Below are 20,711 nucleotides of genomic sequence, written 5' to 3'. Positions count from 1 at the left end.
TGAATACAGATCGAACCTTCTTCTTCGTCTTCATCGTCCGCTTATCCGGTGTCTGGTCGTGGGGGGGGGGCAGCTCCAGCAGGGGACCCCAAACTCCCCTTTCCAGAGCCACACTAACCATCTCCCACATACATACAAATAGCTATGCCCAATAATTAAAACAGGTACAGATGCATGTTTCCAGAGTTGGGAGCTCTATCTGGTATCACTAAGAGCAGGTTGGTTAAAGCTGGTAAAATGGGACTCTTTGACTCTGTTAATCGGCACCGGACTCTGTACATAAGGTTCCTCATCAAAGGATGGTTAAATGGCTGGCACTGGTCCATCTGGACACTTCAACAGGATTCCAATTGCACCCTTATATGCCACCTTTATCTTATTTATCTTTGCTTTACTGTAGCTGTACCGTAGGTGAGCTGTATACAGTGGAGGACAGTATGATCTAAACAGAGATTTGTGAACTTCTTTAGTACACCTATCAAATTTGCGTGCCAGCATATTTGCTTGTCCATATAGTTTACAGCACTGGCGCTGGATGTAATCATCGTCATGGAGCTCGTCCCTGATGATGTGGCCCAGGTATTTTACTTTAATAACCATGCTAAGCTCTTGCCCTGTCAAGTGAAAAGAGGGAAAGCATGGCATCCTGTTCTCCTTAGTTCTGAAAATCACTGCAACACAATTTGTTTGCATTGAATTTGATGTCATTGCATAGATTGAGAAGACTCTAAGTTGCTGTAGGCCAGCACTATGTGGAGACATAACAATTAAATCATCTGCATACATCAGCTGATTAATACGCCGATCCCCCACCATACAGCCAGTCTTACACTCTTCCAATGTCCCAGAAAGATCAGCATACACAGAGTGAAAAGAACTATATCTTGTCTAACCCCACTGGAAACTGGGAAAGGAGCCGATGTTGTCTGCCCCCATCTAGCCTGCATAGTTTGATGGGAGTACAAATAACAAAATAATGTTTGTATTCTGATAGCATTTGGGAAGTAAAGCGTCTTTTGTTCAATAAAAAACTAAGTTCATTAAAAAAAAAACACTGTTATAAATCTCAGAGCAAATATCTTTTTAGTTGCATTTTGGGAATAGTATTGAAAAACACTCCGCTCTAATCTTGACAGAAGTCAAAGTAAGGCTGATTGTTGCGCTAGAATCAATACAGATTATACTCTTTAGGACTTTTGGACTGCAGCTAAGGATTATTACCCTTACTGAATAATATGCAGGATAATTTCTTGCTCAATCATCACTTTATCTATAAAATGTCTGAAAATAATAAAAGGAAATACTTGTTTTGTCTGACCGACTAAAACCCCCAAATATTTGCTCTACTATTATAAAAGGCAAAACAATATTGTAAGACATCTAAGACCGTGGAACCAGGGTGTTGACATGGGTTGTCATTTACTTTTCTGTTGATCAACCATTCGTAAAAACAAAACGTGTGAATATAATCTTACTAGCAGATTTTCTGTTTTAGGAAAACAAAGACTTTTTGGCTCCAAAAAGAACCAAATTTCCTTGATAAGATGGAGGTTTATTTTTGCAGGCCACAGAGGCCGGTATCAAAGCTCCTAAGCCAGAGCAGCATTCCAGACGGATTAGCCTGGAATCCTCTCCGGGTGGAGCGGCCCTGCAGCCCCGCTTGCCACACGCTGGCGCAGGGATGGGACTGGTTGAAGGGTCAGATCCATCATTGGGGGGGGGGGGGGGGGGGGGGGGGGGGGGGGGGGGGGGGGGAATTACCAGGATTTGTGTCCCTTTCCTTAGTCATGATCAGTCTTGTTCATTAGGACTAATCTCAACATGGATCTGCATGTGTCCGCCCCGACCACTGAGACCGTTCCTCTTCCCTAATTTGATCCGCGCCGTCTTTCACACCGCGTTACACGCACACACGTCTGACTGACATCTCGCAGTCCAAGGTTGTCCGTCACGGTCGTGTGGCCGGTGGAGCTCGTGCCCCCCCCCCCCCCGTCTTATTGGATTAGAAGGAGAAACAAATGATTATTGACGGCGGGCAGGGTGACCTGTTGAGGTGGATTTTCATTATCGACAACACAGACGGACAGAGGCAGTCCACTCACTGCAGCTGATTGACAGCCAAGTGAATCCTCACACGTTTCCTTTAGACTTTATAGTAAATGACTTATTATAATGCTTTTGAAACACCTGAGAAGATTAGGAATTTCCAGCTTGACTAGTATGTAGTCTATGCAATAGATATCTGAGCACACAACATCATGGCACGCCTGTTGCTCTTCTTAAGTTTCTTCTTTTTTTCTTCCAAACTGAGGATCTTAAGACTGGAAAGACTGCAAAGCCCTTTGAGCTATACTGTATGAATAAAAATGACCTGACCAGCAGCTCTGTCAGGCTTCAAGCTAAACGCTTAAGTCAGCTGATTCTGATGGGAATGCCATTAGTTTGCAGGTATTTAATCATGAATTAAAGTATTGGATGGATGCATCTTTTTAGCAGGATGTCAGTTCAAAATGTATGGGACTCAATCAGTAGTTCATATTGTTCCATTTGGACCGTTCCGATGTGGTGGATCTGCAGCTAGCTTTCACTTTTCAACCGCATTCAGCCCAGTTTAAACCCGAGACATCAGGACAGCTTTTCCCAGGAAGTCACCAGATCTGGGCTTCTGAGCATGTCTGCCAGACATGAGAAATGTAAATTAGGAGTGGCTGCTAAATGAAAACGGTATGGCTTTTCCCTTCTTTCAGAGATCGTAGACGGCAACGCCAAGATGACCCTGGGAATGATCTGGACCATAATCCTCCGCTTCGCCATCCAAGACATTTCTGTGGAAGGTAGAGATAGTGTGTGTGTGTGTGTGTGTGTGTGTGTGTGAGAACGTGTGTGAACATGTGTGTTGGTGTGTTTTTACATTTCCACATCCTTCTTGTTTATTCACTTTTAGAGCCCGACCAATTTTTTTAGGTTTTTTAAGGCCGATACGATACAAATATTTGGTTATTTCAAAACTCTGATATATCGGCCGATCAAACCTCTGTACATGGGCACCCGCTCTACCCACTGAGCTATCTGGGTGCCCAAATTTATTTTTTATCAGCCATTATAAATGCTGATACCGAGAGATGGGGAAAGGTCTAATATCGGTCGGGCTCTATTCACTTTAATGAAAGGAACTCCAATACTCTTTATTTTCAACGGCAAACTCTTTCCACTGAAGCAGCGTCTCAGCCTTCAGACCTTTGTCATGCATCTCACAGAGCTTAAAAAAACAAATATAGACTCGAGCTAATGCATGTTAATTTGACCGGGAATGTTTCTTTTGGAGGTGGACACATATGCATTATGGTGCCCTCCATGGTGAACATATGGTGCACCTAATTTAAATTTTTAATTTATTGAGCATTAGATTCCAGTGCGGTGTGTTCTAAAGTATTTTAAGTTTTTGGGACATCACAATAAACCAAACACCTTTCTGTATCCGCTGGAAACAAGAGCACGAAACGCCCGGGCAAACACTCATGCTTCCCATTCACTGCCCCTCCACTCAATCGACCACTGAAGAGGGATTAGTGGAGAGTTGGTTCAAACTAAAAAGCCTGATCTTCCAACTTCACAATGATCCCTTCTCTCCGGCCGCAGAGACATCTGCCAAAGAGGGCCTGCTGTTGTGGTGCCAGAGGAAGACTGCGCCCTACAAGAATGTCAACATCCAAAACTTTCACATCAGGTGAGCAACACACGATAAGTAACCAGAGAAAGGGTGTTTTACTCACGTGCCGAGATGCAGTTACAGTTAACAAGATGATGCCAACAGTCTCGGCGTCACGCAGGGAAAATTAGGCCAAAGAATGTGTAAGAGCAGGGGGGGGGGGCATCATCTGACCTAAATTCTCCTTTATTTGGTGTAACATTTCACTTTAGGAAACTTTACTTTTTTGTGATACATTTGTTTATTTGGCTCTTAAAGGTGTTACTCTGCCAAATTGAATCAGAGCCTGGGCTAATAAACAAAAGTAAGTCCGCCAGAGTTTTTAGTTGCTTGTCATCCCTCAAGTTTCGAGATTTTGCTGAAGGGGAACGTCAACACAAATCCAGCTGTGCTGTAATTTAAGCAGAGCAGCGTTGGGACTTGGATACAGCAGCAGTGTACACGAGGAAACGGCTGAATATGAGCAACAGTCCAGACTGTGGTTTGTCCTTTAGGGTTAGGGTTTAGGTTGGGGGCATTAATGTTCACGTAAAGTATGAAGTTTTCATGAGGCCAGAGGACGGGAACAATGCTGTCAGAATACACTGACATAGCTTGGGAACTAGACGCTGTGCTAAAGCTATGTGTTTGTTTCAGTAGTGATTTGGTCTGTTGAGGTCAGGCTAACACTGCCAGGTGTATAGTGTAAATAAGAGATCAGTCAGAACATCTGCTTGGAAGTGGTAGCCAGTAATAGCGCGTGTTATAACTGAAGGCGACTCAGATGAGCTTTTCAGTATTTTATTTTTTTTTAAGATTAGTTTTTGGGCCTTTTTAGGCCTTTAATTCCACAGGCCAGATGAAGACATGAATGGTGAGAAGGAGGAGAGAATGACATGCAGTAGAGGGCGGCTGGTCGGATTCAAACCCGCAGCCGCTGCTTTGAGGAGTAAACCGCGACAAATGTGCGCCTGCTGTACCAACTGAGCTGCCCGGCCACAGCTTTTCAGTATTTTGATCCACTCTGAGCTTTTTCCTTCTGAATGTTGGCAGTTGGACAGTATGAGGGCCCAATTTAGGGCGTCCCAGTAGCCATGACAACAACGTCCACAGTTTGACTTCTTGCTGGCGACCTTTTGTTGCACATGTCACACCCCTCTCTCCCCCTAGCTTCCTGTCTGTTTCTACACTGGCTATCAAATAAAAGCACCAAAGCAAATAAAGGATATGTTTTAGTAACTGAAAAGGAGGGGGTCATACCCCCCACACCCCTCCTTTTGCATCTGATCTGGATCTGGAAATAGCACTTTTAAAAACTTCAGAAACTGCTGTCAGACACTTCTAAATCTGTCTCTTCATTCATTCATGCATTCATTCATACAAACAGTGCTGCTCATGAGTATAGGAACCCATGCTTAAGTTGTCTAAAAAGAGGAATAAAAAAATAAAATCATCTTTTGGAAATTGATCTGAAACATCTAATGCTAATCTCTAGGTCTGGGGAAGGATATGTGATCCCTGTGATGAGTAAAAATGTGCCTGCCTCTATGAGAATTTAACATAGGGGGATGTATACTTATGCCTCCTGAATGTTAAGAGAGAACATTTATTTATTTACAATACATTACTCCTTCACAAAGAAAATTGATGTCCTTAAAGTTTGGATTTTTCCTCATTTTATAATTAAGGCAATCAGATCAATTTTCAAAAGATGATTTTTTTTGGTCTTTTTTTTAACTTAAGAAGGGGTTCCTATACTCTATGAGCTATACATACAAACATATGTACAATTTAAAATCTGTCTATTCATTCATTAATTTATTCATTCATTAATTCATTCTGTGTCACGTGAGTTTAAATAGCTTGTTGTCATCCGGCAAAAGAATGAATAGAGTGCTTTAAGACAACAGGTCTGCACAAGGGCACTAAGAGCGCTCCCACAACCTTGTAGTAGTATTTAGAAGCTTTAACCATCTCTTATGGACACTGCTTTAAGTAAAATGCAGACTTTGGCTTGTCTGGTTTGATATTAATTGAAATCTGAAGAAAACCAGGATTACAGGAATCTATCAGAAGGAGCTAGTGGTTTAGTACAGGCCGTGTGGTAGCCTCAGACAGCGCCGGGGCTGAACACAGCAGACCTAAAGGCAGACTGATTTAACAGAGAACATGTTCTCATAAATCAGGCTGAGAGGGAGAGGAGGGGCCGGTGAGCAAATGATATCAGTAGTCTTACTGCATGCACCGCAACAAGTTTATCAAATTACCACCCAATGTGGCGACAACGCGAGGAAATGAGTTAGCATTCTATCCTAGCGTCCTGGTCTTCTACCCATGTGCAGAGGAACTGTACGTTCTGCTATGTTTTGTTTTGCTTTGCTTTGTAATTTTACTTGTGCTTAAGCAAAAGATCCTCAAAGTAAAAGCACTTTTAGGTAAGCCGAATATTTGTGTGTCTGTTCCTGTCACTGTGAGTGGGTTCAGTGTTCAGGCCTCGGTCCACGTCACACTGTAGGATGCATCCACGCGTGTTGAATAATTGAAAGAAGACCCCTGTGATCCTCAGATGTGGATGAAAGCCGAGGCGAGAAGAAAGGTGGTGGGGGGGGGGGGTCATTTGAGGAGAAGGTAAAGGGAGAGGCCTGGTGATCCCGGTGCAGAGCCGAGGCCAGGTCTTTGATGTGCTCTCTCTGGGAGAGACCAGTCACAAGATGAGACACAGACCTGGAAGACGACTGATTTTTTTTTTCAGTACTGCTGCTTCATGAATCCGTTTTATGGCGGCTTATACATTCAAATATCCCATCTCACTAATGTTACCTTACGAGCAGATAGCACCGGTAAATCCTCCAGAACCCCCCATTTTAGATTGAGATTGCCCTGACGGCCCATCCCATCATGCTGCATTTAGACAGCATCACGGCCACTAATCAGCGAACCACAGAAGGCCAAACTGAAAATCACTGTTGACTCAATTATAGCGTTTTATGTCTGGGGGGTGATGGTGCAGTGGATGTGACACAGGCCTTTGGTGTGGCCGATCGGGTTCATATTTCTATAAAAGGCATTCTATTCTGTTCTATAGAAGCACGTGCACACCATTTCCAGTTATTCCCCCAAGTTTCATGTTTCTAGCTCATTCCAGCCCACGGGAATTTGAACAAATAATAATAATTATAATAATAATAATTAAAAGAGACCAACACAGAAGGGTTCTACCCCTTCGTGGGTTGAACCCTAATGAATCTAGGGAGTGGGGACATTGTCTCTCCTCAGATAACTGGATGACAAAGCATCAAAAACATGTCATTTCTCAAACTTCAAAGCTGTTCTTCGGCTTTAATTGGAGACCTGGACCATGTGGTGCATCAGAGAATCTAACTTCCCCTTTTGGGCTGACAGTGGTCAGCTTTCTGCCGTGTTACAGTAACACACCACGTGCCTCTGGAAGGATGTGGGTGTGTTACAGTAACACACCTGGTGCCTCTGGAAGGATGTGGGCGGGTTACAGTAACGCACCACGTGCCTCTGGGAGGATGTGGGCGTGTTACAGTAACACACCACGTGCCTCTGGAAGGATGTGGGCGTGTTACAGTAACACACCATGTGCCTCTGGAAGGATGTGGGCGTGTTACAGTAACACACCACGTGCCTCTGGAAGGATGTGGGCGTGTTACAGTAACACACCACCTGCCTCTGGAAGGATGTTGGCGGGTTACAGTAACACACCACGTGCCTCTGGAAGGATGTGGGTGTGTTACAGTAACACACCACGTGCCTCTGGAAGGATGTGGGTGTGTTACAGTAACACACCACCTGCCTCTGGAAGGATGTGGGCGGGTTACAGTAACACACCACGTGCCTCTGGAAGGATGTGGGCGGGTTACACGGAGCTAGGCTGAGTCAGACGGAGGGGAACGGTCCCGATCAGAGATTAGGGTCAGACTCCGTTCCTTCTCCTCAGCTCGCTAGGTTTCACCTCCCGGTCACCCTCATCCAGAGGTGGAATGAAACAGAGTACATTTACTCAAGTACTGTACTTACGTACACATTTGAGGTACTTGAACTTTACTTGAGTCGACACTTTCCCCTTCTACTCCGCTTTCAGAGATAAATATTGTACTTTTTATTCCACAACATTTATCCGACAGCTTTAGTCGGCTAGTTTCCTTACACATTAGGGTTTTTGCACACAACTAATCCTAGACCCTGTAAACACAATGTTTTATTATAAACAATATATAATGTTACAAATACAGCTGAAATGACTTTCCGATTAAACTTTTTGATCGTTTCTACTTTCTAAAATGTGAGGATTTTTCTACATTGAGTACTTTTACTTTAATACTTAAGTACATTTTCCTGACAATACGTTTACCTAAGTAACATTTTAAATGCAGGACGTTTACTTGCAACAGAACTTTACAGTGTGGTATTAACACTTTTCTTTAGTAAAAGCTCTGAATACTTGTTGCACCACGGCTCTCATCCCGACTCTTTCTCTCTCTCGCTTTCAGCTGGAAAGATGGTCTGGGTTTCTGTGCGCTCATTCACCGACACCGTCCAGAGCTCATCGACTACGGAAAACTGCGCAAGGTGAGCGGCCGCTGTCTGGCGTTAACGGGACAAACACACAGAGCAGCCCCCGACACCATGTCGCACAAATACTAATGCAGAGAGAGTGCTATGAGTTGCGTCCCAAGGTGTTGATGGTGTGCTGTGTCTGTCTGCCGTTGCCAGGACGACCCTATGACCAACCTGAACACAGCCTTTGACGTGGCAGAGAAGTACCTGGACATCCCCAAGATGTTGGACGCAGAAGGTGAGGGGGGGGGGGTGTAGTTTAGTGATGACGAGGATGTGATGAGGAGAACTAACTTCTTCCTGTGTTCAAAGACCAACATATTCTCTCTCTCAGAAGTGATGCAAAACTCTTTTCAGGATGTAGACGGGGTCTGCACTGCATTGGTTTTTATTAGTGTTTTTTTGTTGTTGAAACAAACAAAAAAATTTAAAAGTCTGTCAATCTGCCAGCAATTAGCCAGGTCTGCAAAGGTGTGAAAGTTGGCAGAGCTTTTCTTCACATTCCTACATTACATCACTTTATAAGCTGACTGCTGTGCTGGCAGCGGTGAGAGTTGATGTGCTTTCAGAAGGAGAGACAAGGACGCTAGGGCGTCATCTCAGTACTGGTACTGGTACCAGTACCTGGAAGTCCATACCGGTTCCCGAACCATACTTTTTTCTACATCAATATCAACATTTTACATTACGGTACAATTTGTTTCCGTTAGCTTTACAACGATGTGACGCACACTGTAGCCAGGCCTCTCAAAATACAACACACACGTGAGCCCTGTCTCTGTGCATGAAGTAGAGTTTTTTTCCTGCATGTCTCTAGGAGAGGAAAGAGAAGTTCTAGTGAGATGAGACCGTAGACGGCCTTTCCCCGTCTTGTTTGTCCTGGGCTAGGTTTGTCGTAATTTTCTTTGAGAGATTATATGTTGGCATTAACACTCCCACATGCAGCTGTGCACACCGAGGGAGACGCACGTCATTTTTCTGCTGAATGTAAGATATGCGCTTCTCGCTCTACAAACAAATGAAAGCCTCTGGACGTCATCCTAAATCCTCAGACACGGTTTCTGCTCAGCATTGTGCTTGTCTGAGTGCGTTCCAGTGTTGGAGAGAGGCTGCAAGGGCCCGCTCGCCACATCTGGACAGCGACTCGCCGTGTTTTTCTTTCCAGTCTGGATGTTGTTTATGTGAAGAGCTGAACCGCAGCTCCACTTTCTGTTTCTTCATTAACCTGTGCTCAACCTCACCCTCCATTCCTCCGACCCCCCCCCCCCCCCCCCCCCCCCCCCCCCCCCCCCCCCCCCTTCTCTTCCCCGCAGACATTGTGGGCACTGCCCGTCCGGACGAGAAGGCCATCATGACCTACGTCTCTAGCTTCTACCACGCCTTCTCAGGCGCCCAGAAGGTATCCTGGATGCAGCGCCTCCTTCCTCTTCCTCACTCCTCTCCTCCCTCCTCCTCGTTTCCACTTCCGGGTGTTTCTCCTAACCGTTCCCTTTCTTTCTGCAGTGTACAACGCCCCCCACCCCCCTTGCAGGGATCACGCTCCTTCACTTTCCGCATGGTTCACATCACCAAATGCATGATGGGACGACAACTCTGTTCTCAGAGGCAATGAGCACAAGTGTATTTCCGGTCTACCTGTCTCCCTACGGCGCCGCACGCGGGCAAAATTCCCTCCTAATTAGCGGTTTGTTCCGCTGAGCAGAAGCTGAGCGGAGTGGGAGGTGTGACGAAGTTAGTCTGATAACTGATGCTGACTGCCGGTGATAAAAAGCCCCGGGTGCTGACGGAGGGAAACAAATTAGCCTGGAGTCTTACATGGTGGGGGATGGATGTAACTGTTTAAATGGGTATATTCAGACATGATAGTGAAGGTGTGTGTGTGTCTGTGTCTGTGTCTGTGTGTGTGTGTGTGTGTGTGTGTGTGTGTGTGTGTGTGTGTGTAGAGGAACAGATGAAATGAAACAAAAATGAAAAGGCTAACCAAAAGGCGAGCTGTGTGTTAATTTGAACGGACATGCGCTGTCTGGCTGTTTCCCTGAAGCGTTGTACCGGACCTTTCTCTCTTGGCTAATGAATGATGTGCCTGTTGGTCTCAGCTGTATCTTTAGGAACAACAGAAACTCTGAGATTGGGCTGCGCTTCCTCTCAGGCAGAGACAGCGGAGCATCTCGAAGCAGAAGTTATATAAGAGCCAGGCTCATTTGAGAGGCCCAGCGGCGGTGTCAGAGTATTTCGACACAGCTGTGTTTAAGCAACTCGGATAATAAAAACAACTCTGTCTGTTTGCAGTAAAACTGGAGATCGTGGAGGAACGTCAGCTGGACTCTTGTCTGCGTCATAGATCTGAGAAGGGCAGCTTCTTAAATTAAAACCTGACCAACTTCAGTTTTAAAATACACAGAAACACAAAGTTGTATAAGTTGAAAAGGTCCCCCCCCTCCTCCTTCCTTACAAAATGTAATGATTAGAGAGAGTTGTAACCTTCTGTCTCTGTTGACTGACTCCCTCCTCCATAGTTGACCGTTTTTGGCTGTTATTAGACACCAAATCTCTGGTTGGGTTTCTGGATGAACTGCTCGAGCCACTTGGCTCCAATGTGTTGAACTGAGCCGCAGCCTCCCAGCTACATAGATTAAATACATATTGATACATTTTCAAAAACTTTATTTTCCTTTTGTTCGTTCACTTCCCACTTCACATTCAGTGTCATCTATCTTAACGTTTTTAGGGGAAATTGAGGTAGACTGGAGATGACTTGTGCCGCCCCTGTTGCCTCCTCTCGTGATTGCGCCCCCCCGCTGAACCTTTTGTCTCTGCAGTCTTTTACTCTTTTTTTTTTTTTCTCTTCTCTGTCCTCTCTCCCCTTTCCTCTGTTCCCTGGGCAGATATCATTAGCACCTTGAGGCCAGATGAGAAGGCCGTCATGACTTATGTGTCGTGTTACTACCACGCCTTCTCAGGCAAGCAGAAGGTGAGAAATGAAATGGGAAAAAATGTCTGGCAGAGAATGACCACAGTCGTCTTTGTCAAAGTACTGTTTTTTTGTTTTTTTGGCTGCTTACATTTTGAACTGTCAAAAAAAAAAAAAAGACAAGACCAGGCAATACAGTATCTTAGTAACATGTCTTTACTAAAGGTTGAAAGATCTTCATCAGCCTAATCATGATGCTGTGAAAATATACAGTATATGTCACATTTTGAGGGCTTGGTTTTTAAAGCTGCGCTAATCAATATTCAATAAAATAGAACACACTTTATTGTCCCCAAAGGACAATTTGTCTCGGGCATAATGCTACACTCTGTTGCTTCACAACACAAACTTGTGACAGAAAAACATTCTAAAATCATCATAAAATCAACATAAAGACATGTTAGGACATAAATAAAGATGTGTCATGGGAGAGGGGGACAATTGTTCCAAAGTGTTTAAGCATCTTTCAGCTCCTTGTTTTGGTTTTACAGTCCTATTGTTTAGGGTTTCTTTTCTGTTGTCTCGGACTCGTCTTGGACTCGTTGGTATTTGGACTTGGACTCGACTCGGACATTGGACTCGCCACATATTGTAGTCGGTGTGAACCGGGTTAAGCACAATATGCTTTTGTTCTAAAGTAACTTCTTCATTCAAAACAAAACTATTGATGAAGCGTGCTTGTTCAGAACAGGTATTAGTTTAATCCAAACCCATCTAGAACAGACATCGAGATTGCCGGTTTGATTGGTGGAACACAGTCACGTGGTAGAGCCTTTAGTGGAAGTCTCTCTCTCTCTCTCTGTCAAAATAAATCATTAAAATGAGGCCTAATGTAGAGTAAATCTATTCAAGAAAAAGTTTTTGCTGGTGAACATGGTGGAGCACTGAGCAGCTAAAGAGAGAGACATTTCTCTCGGCTGTTGGCATGAAAACAGACCAGAGCTACAAGGATTCATCAGCTGGACACAAACACGGCTCCAAATGAGCAATAGTGTTCCTCCGTAACTGCTGGATATGTAAATAAGCACCCGTCTTTCTGGTTGACGCACTCTCATTTAAAAACATTAACCAGACCAAAACACACACACACACACACACATTTATATTGCTGACATCTTATCACCGAGCAGAACTGCTGAACTGTGTATGTGCAGTGACTTAATATATCCATGCCTTCTGCGTTTCTATAGTGGGTGGCCCCGGTGGGAAGCCAGACCCTCAGTTATTCAGCACCTCTTTATCTGTGCTCTTTCAGCGGCGTATTGATCCTTGATAAAGTGCCCAACCTTTCTCCTCTGCCAACATGAATAAAGTTCTTACACTGCCAGAGGAATACGTTATGCCAAAGACATGCTAAATCCGCTAGGGATCTCTGCGGAGAATAAAAGAGACTTATCACACACAGACACAGGATGTTCACTAAGCCCCCTATACCTAAAATCTCTCTTAGGATCCACTTGTTAATGGAGCAGGAGGCTGGCAACCACTGCAGGCTGGCACACAGACCTGGCATGGATCTCGCACACTGTCCAACACCTCAGATTGCTCCCTCCAGGGCACACGTGTTCCCCAAAACACCATCACTCCTACTTGTCCTCGTTGGCCCGACGTGGACATGAAGATCCTCCCTTTACCTTTGCAAAGAAAGGGTCCATGTTAGTGTTAGTTTGTGTCACCTATGTATTATCTTACAGACCGTTTTAAGGGATTTACAGAAGTCTCAAAACCTTTTCTGTCCATCTGGCTCAAAATAATATAACAGTTTAATATAATAAAAATGTTACATCTGTTTCCTAAAGTGTAAAGCTGTTCCCTATTTTTAAAAGGGAGCCAGAAATGACATATGTCGTTCTCTGTTTTTTACGTAAGAAACAAAAGCAAAGCATGGCTGACTGTTTTTAGGGGAATATGATTAATTATTTTAAAGGGCTTTGGTGTTTTCCACCATCGCATACCTGGCAGTGAGGAGAAGGTTTGGAAACATGTAGACGATCATGTAGGTACTGTAGCTCAAATTTACAGAAAATATGACTGAAATCAATCAAATCAATTTTTTTAAATCTGTGGTCAGTCTAATCTACATATTATATGATGTACTCTGAGCAAAAGAAGTCATGTGTGAAATAAGAAAAACCAACCTCGATAAGATTATGTGCATGTGATGCAACTAGAAACACGCTGACATCCAAAGGATGGCACTTCACTGGAACTTAGATTTTAGTATTTTAGTTGCATTAAGTCAAATCTAACCTTAAAGCTGCTCTAAAGTATGGTAATGGATCAATTTAACCTTATGATAATGTGTAACTGTTGTCTTCCCAGCTTGTTTTTGCTGCCCCCAAGTGACAAAAAAGAGGCTTCTGCAGGTTTAAGTGCATAACTAAAATGTAAAACAAATTTGATGGCTTGTCCAAAAATTCTTATGAGAGTGGGGTTTAGGACTCACGACCTTAGGATTTTAATTCCAGGACACCTGTTAATATAACTTTTTAATATTGTTTACCCCCAAGTACAGATTAAGCCAGGAGAAGGGCCACTTCTGTCCATTTACCTTCTTTTAATTGTGAGGTTGACAGAAATGAGTGATACTAGAAAGAATAATGCAGTGTAATAAATACACTGCTGAAGCTGTTAGAAGGCCTTCTGGGTTTTTGAAAGGCCATCAGATAATAAAAGACTGCTCTCTCTCTGTGATAAAAACATGAAGATAATACATGAGAGAATCAGACTAGAGCTACTTTAGGTCCTTGGCTTCACAGATACCCTGGGAGATAGTTTTATCCTTCATCAATCCTCCCACTGTCCTGTCTCTGCTGCCTCTGATGTCAGGACAAAGTCCTTCATAAAACAGGTCCTGGCTGCCAGGAACCGTGGCCCAGCGTGCAAACATTTGCTCACAGAAGCACAACCTGCACATCCTGGCTCTCCTTTTAAGGCAGCTGGCTAGCTGCTGTCGGTGGAGCCCCCCCCCCAAGAACATGTGTCTCCGACAGAGCCAAGTTTCCCCCGTGATCTTCTGACAAAAGAGGCTGGAAGCAGTCCTCTGTGGGGGATGCCAGTCTCTCAGCTATGGAATGGGGTGGGCAGGAGATTTAAGTCTATCCCACTGTGTCTGCTCTTCTGAAAGGACACTTTGGCGTCATTATATACCGCATTTTAAATCAGTAGATTTCTTTGTTGAGCTCTTTCCAAAGGAAATCGATAATGGTGCAGTTTGGGTTGATTCATGACAGTCGCACATGGATTTCTTTCAGTTTTGAGATTCACTGAAGCACTTTCGCTTCAACACTTTAAAAAGTTTCACATGGAGCTGAATGTGCAACATTTCTGAGCCAAACATCCACCGCAAATCTTTCAGACTTTGTGCATGTGGCTTTCATTTCTCTGTATATTTTTGCTCTGCTCTTGCCCTCAACGAGCCCTCCCTGACCACATTTACTCATCTTGAACCCAGTGGGTTAACTGACTCCATGTTGTCATGGAAACTCTGCTTCGCTCATGCATTGCCAGTCCAGTGATGAAGACTGACAGGCCAATGTGTAAGGAAGTGTTGTGTCATGGATGGAGCCCCTCTTTATCCCCACTGGGCCGTCTTTATTCTCCCAGGTAGCCTGGCTCTGCTGTTTCCCCGGGTCTCTGTACTGTATGCGGGCCGAGCGGCTAAAATAACCCCCTGTTCTATTAAAAGACTGGTGCAGAGAGGAAGGTGCCCCCACACCTGACGACAGGTCCATATGATACAGCATGTCCTTGTTAAAGCTCCCTGGGCCTGCACATTAGATTATTAAGACACAGAGACCACATCGTACAGTTGCTGTCCTGTTTTTTACTCGCTTGCAGCGTTGTGGCTCATCCATTGCTTCCCCCCCAGAATGTCTCAATTGGGAAATCTTTGAGTGCCTGTGTAGGCAGCCGAGATGGATGGATGCACTCTTAATAGCGGAAATGAATGAGTTTAAAATTAGCACCATCCCTAAGCCAAATGCTGGTAGAGCATGCAACGGCTGGTAAATTTGCTTCACTCAGCGGCCAAAAAACGTATATCATGTATGGCTGGTACAAGCTAAACATTCACTAGCCATTTGGCTGCTGGACAAAGCTAATTTTGAACCCTATGATATGCAACTCCATTACAAGAAACAGTCCTGCATAAAATACTCTACGGAACAGCAAAATGTACTTAAGAATCAAAAGTAAAAGTACTCGTTATGCATGACATTGTTACATTATTTCTGATGGTTCAGTGTGTAAGCAGCATTTTAATTTGGTTTCGTTGCAGTTCAAAATAGTTTCTACTTTATATACAGTTCTCGACCTGGGGGTCAAAGGGTCACAGCACATTTGTATGCTTTTTTTTTAAAAATGTAATCTTTTCATTATGCATTAACTTCTTTAAGCCATATAAACTTAATTAAACGTGCAATATGTCATTTTCTGCCGCTAGGGGTCTCTCAATCAACACAGTGCATGTAAACACAGACTTTTGATGTTTTGCGTTGTGGCGTTGCGTGGGATCCGGGGAGTTGTAGTTTTCATTGTTAACCACCATTGCTGATTAAAAAACTGTTCACAGATAAGTTACTGTATTCAAGTCTTATTCACGTTACGTCTATTAACGTCCATGCATTTTAATGCAGTAACATATTACCTTTTTAAATAGAACTATCTAAGACGTTTAGGGGTGAAATCTGATCAAAACGACACATACACACATGCTTGTGTGCAGCATTCAGTTTAGATTTTACTTGTTCATTACAAGTCAAATGGTTTTGTCAGTGGTCACAAGCCAAAAAGGTTGGGAGCCACTGCTTTAATATATGTTAATGCATGATTTTTATTTTTTATTTAAAATTTTTGAAACTAGTAAATACAGCGGCCATAAAAAAGTAGTGGGTTAAAAAGTAGAATATTTCCCTCTGACATGTGACAAGTGAAGTAGAAGTATAGAGTAGCATAAGTAAAGTACACATAAGTACCGCAGAATTGTACTTAGTAGTAGATCATTTTACTTCTTCCACCACTAAAAAGACTTTAACTCGATAGAGCTCGCCTCACACCAACTACCCGTGCGTTGTGCAGTACAGATGGCGCTCTCACACTCTTTTCTCCCCTCGCCCTCGTCTTCCAGGCAGAGACGGCAGCCAACAGGATCTGCAAGGTGCTGGCTGTCAACCAAGAGAATGAGCAGCTGATGGAGGACTATGAGAAGCTGGCCACTGATGTGAGAACTCCCCGACTTTCTCCTATAATTGTCCTGCACCTCCTCTGCTATTCTACCTCCCTGTTCTCCTTTTATAAAGCATTCTTTTCTTGATTGTTTTGTTTTTAACACCTAGAAAAGCCCTTGGTTTCAGCGCTAAAAGCCCCCCCCACGACATATATTGTACAAAATGAAGTTGCATATTAAACTGGGCCTGCAATAACATTTAGGCCAGCCTAATTTATACGTACCTTTTAACACTAAGTTATTGAAATAATAATTGTTGGCATATTTTTCTAAATCATGTTTTAAAGACCCTGAACATCAACACACGAGTTTTCAGTTAATCTGGCTGATTGGCGCTGCCCAGCACTGTGGGAGGGGTGTATAGAATGGGATTGATTGACAACTTCCCGGGTCACCTGCTAGCTTTGTTGTACCTGTGAATGCAGGACAAATGACAGATCTATCACTCGTATCGCAAGAAAAAATGTGTGACCTAATAAATCCCCATCTCAGCTCCAGCCCACATTCTCTTGTAGAATATTTTTTTCTATAACAGAAAAACTAAAAACAACTTGTGTGGCTGTTCTGTTGCTTTATGTTAAACAAGCCAGTAAGTGTATCACTGATGAGTTTTTTTTCACTAATTCACTTATTCAATTATACGTTTTCATTTTTGAAAAAAAACTTTCAACAAATTAACAATAATTTGGTGGTCCCCCTGCAGTAACTCTTTGTGAAGCTAAAATGCAAAATAGTTAATGGTTCCAGCTTCTCAACGTTAGGGACTTGCTGCTTGTCTTTGTGTCACTATAAACGGAGTATTTGGGGGTTTTGGACTTTTGGTTTGAACAAAATCCGACATTTAACCCCATCTAATCAGGTTGCAGGAAATGAACCACTGACCAGTTGTCTCAACCTGTTTTCTTTTCCCACTCATTTCCAACATGAATTACATCCACTACACCTCATTAATTCCCCTTTTCCTTTTATGTGCATGCTTCTCCTTTGCATCTCCATTTGCTTTCCCTTGAATGGTACTTGATTCTCCACGATCCCCTCTTCCTTTAACATACACACACACACACACACACACACACACACACACACACACACACACTCACCATCCCAGCTGTTGGAGTGGATCCGGCGCACCATCCCCTGGTTGGAGAACCGCCTGCCCGAGAACACCATGCAGGCCATGCAGCAGAAGCTGGAGGACTTCCGAGATTACCGCCGCCTCCACAAGCCGCCCAAAGTGCAGGAAAAGTGCCAGCTGGAGATCAACTTCAACACGCTGCAGACCAAGCTGAGGCTCAGCAACAGGCCCGCCTTCATGCCCTCGGAGGGAAAGATGGTCTCGGTAGGTCACAGACACTCGTACAGGTTAAGTGTTAGCTCGACCAAAGAAATTTCAAATTCCTTCCAGAAAGGTTTGAGGGTTTTCTCTGTTGATTTTCCTTAACATTTGATGGGAACATTTGTTCCCATGTTAAACCCGTGTCTCACTTGTTTGCTTGGTGAAATGTCCATCTACAGCTCAACCCAAATATGGCAGAGAGTATCGGTACCTTCCTAGGGGAAGCTGGAGAAGATGTGGCTAACATCACCAGTGGCAAAAACCCTGTTTCTCAAGACTTAAATATATACTGTATATAATATTGAGTTTATTTTCTGTACTCAATTATTTTAATGTACAAATATATAAGGTGAATCATTGTCACAGTCACAACTCTTAAATAATTGAATGATCGTACTTATTTAGTCTCATTGTTTCCGCTGTCCCCAAGTGGCTTTCAAAAGTCTGATAAAGCAGGTCAAAGCTTTGTTTAACTTAAAGTGCCCATATTGTGAAAAAAAATTCTGTTATTTGGTGTCACCGGGGCTTCCACACACATACAAACTTAGAAAAAAAACTATCCATGCTGTTTTGAGTGAGATCCGGTCCCTGAATGTCCTCTGCCTTCGGTCTTCAGGTGAGCTGTTCAACATCTGCACGGCTTTCTACGTCACTAGCTAAGACAAGGTGGCTAACCGTAGCATGCTAGCGCTAGCATGCTAGCTCGTTCTCAATTCTGTAGCTAAAACGGAGACCTAAACACACAGGGTGAAAACAGGATCTGCAGCAATGTGCAGTTCAACAAAAATATGGTGTTTTATGAAAATGAAACCATGGAAACCTATTCTGGTCCAACCTGAAAATACAATAATGAACCTGAAAATGAGCGTAATATGGGCGCTTTAAGTCATGCACGCATGGCTGTTCTGAAAGTTCTATTGACAAAACATGTACAGCATATATGATATGAGAGCATAATAACACCACCAGCAGGTTTTTTACAGAACAGATTTAGTCCTATTTACAAATGATGCTATTCTTGTGTTCTTTTGTCCTTCCTTGTTTTTGGCGAGAATACATCCTCATGAGTTCTTTCCCTTTCCCCGTACAGGACATTAACAATGCTTGGGGAAATCTAGAGGGAGCAGAGAAGGGCTACGAGGAGTGGCTCCTCAATGAGATTCGCAGGCTGGAAAGACTCGACCACCTGGTGGAGAAATTCCGGCAGAAAGCAGCCATCCATGAAGCTTGGACTGCAGGTACGGAGGAGAAGTACTCGCTGCCGGAATATTAAGATCCAGCTTCTGTGTTCTAGTCTCATATTAGGCTCCCATTACCAGACCTATCTCCACAGCGCTGTGGAGTAAGATCAAGCTCCTCAACACATCCATTCTGACATAAGAGAACAATAGCTCTCTGGGTTGTTTGCATTTCTTTAAACCAATCACAGTTGTCTTGGACACAGCGACGGTGGAAGAAACTTGTTTTGGTGGAACATTTGCAACAACATTAAATGAAGTTAACTATTTACACAATACACTAACTTGAGCTATTTAAATGAGCTAGATACATGGTTAAACGTAATCTGCTCTTACCAGTGGCTCTCCGTGTGTACTTCAACCACGGCAGTCCCACCAATCTGTCCCCGAACGTCCCAGTTAGAGAGGATACGCTGTAAACATATTCTTTATACATTTTTACAATCATTCCCCAAAAGAACCAACGTTAAAAAAGAGATAACAGCCTATAAGTAATTGTCTTTTCTCATTTAACAACCACTCTGAACGGACAGATCTTTGTCATTGTCGATAGATTTGACATCCATCTTTCTGTCTTTCCTTTGCTGGTACACTCTCTGCGTCTCTGCCCCTGCAGGTAAGGAGGACATGCTGCAGAAGCATGACTTTGAGACGGCCTCTCTGTCAGAGATCAAGGCCCTGCTGAAGAAACACGAGGCCTTCGAGAGCGATCTGGCGGCACATCAGGACCGCGTGGAGCAGATCGCTGCCATCGCACAGGAATTAAAGTGAGAGCAAAAAGCTTGTGCTGCTACCTTCTATTGATCAATAAAGGACAAAGTAGGGCGGGGTGGGTTGAGGGGCGCAATGTCAGCGCGTCTGTTCCATGGTGGCATTGATCATCTCGCTGTTCTTGCCATTTGGGACCTCAAATGGTTTTTCAGTCGTTTTCTCATCATTACCGTCAAAGGTCACTCTCTGGAGCTCTGGTTCAGTTAACTTGCAGATGTGAATGATGAAGTGAACGGAAATAAAGACACACAAACCTACCTGTAACTAAAACAAAGCCGTTAATGGCTTTTAGAAATGTTTCCCACCATAAACAAAGACACAGCCGGATCATAAAGGCATTGAAGGACATCTGAGAAAGATGAATAACCGCTAAACCCTTGGTTCCTCCCGCAGGTTTATTTGTTGTTGTTTTTTTAAATATTATTTTTGGGGCTTTTCTGCCTTTAATTTTTGACAAGACAGTTTGGTGAGAAAGGGCAGAGAGAGGGGGAAGACAGGAAATTGTCACGGGTCGGATACGAACCCTGGACCTCAGCGTCGAGGCATAAACCTCTCCACACACGTGCGCCTGCTCTAGTACTGCTCCAACCTGGCAACCCCGCCGGTGTTTCACATGGTCCTGTTCCGATCCATCTAAAATACAAACCATAACAGCTAGAGTCATTATTCTTTTTGCAGCAGAAAGCTTCGGTGTGTGTCTTCCGCGGCTTTACATCATATGCTTGTGATGATGTCACCACGTAATGTGACGTCCGGTGCAAAACCGTGCGGCATCATTCTATTGCAAATGAAACTAATAAAACCTTAAATACTCTGCTCTTAGCCTCCTGAGAACCGAGGAAAATACGTTTTTTCCTAATCATATTTTTTTGTGATTCCATACCTGTTTAGGGTTA

General features: G+C 43.6%; 1 protein-coding gene across 3 annotated transcripts in view; it reads left to right on the top strand.

Moving 5' to 3' along the window:
* The window catches only part of actn1 (actinin, alpha 1), a 61,793-nt gene that overhangs the window by 29,252 nt on the left and 11,830 nt on the right, over positions 1-20,711 (top strand). For 2 of the 3 annotated variants that reach the window (XM_034857580.1, XM_034857582.1), the window contains exons 4-12: positions 2,748-2,834; positions 3,640-3,727; positions 8,206-8,284; positions 8,429-8,510; positions 9,586-9,671; positions 16,372-16,464; positions 17,579-17,809; positions 18,897-19,044; positions 19,661-19,811. In XM_034857580.1, the coding sequence (XP_034713471.1) occupies positions 2,748-2,834; positions 3,640-3,727; positions 8,206-8,284; positions 8,429-8,510; positions 9,586-9,671; positions 16,372-16,464; positions 17,579-17,809; positions 18,897-19,044; positions 19,661-19,811 (1,045 nt within the window). Of the gene's footprint in view, positions 1-2,747; positions 2,835-3,639; positions 3,728-8,205; positions 8,285-8,428; positions 8,511-9,585; positions 9,672-11,157; positions 11,244-16,371; positions 16,465-17,578; positions 17,810-18,896; positions 19,045-19,660; positions 19,812-20,711 lie in introns of all 3 variants that reach the window. The other variant, XM_034857581.1, reaches the window with a different exon arrangement.

This window comes from Etheostoma cragini, chromosome 20, assembly GCF_013103735.1.
Source record: "Etheostoma cragini isolate CJK2018 chromosome 20, CSU_Ecrag_1.0, whole genome shotgun sequence".
NCBI lineage: Eukaryota > Metazoa > Chordata > Actinopteri > Perciformes > Percidae > Etheostoma > Etheostoma cragini.
Note: the sequence above shows the minus strand (reverse complement) of the source record. Positions and strands in the feature narration are given on the sequence as shown.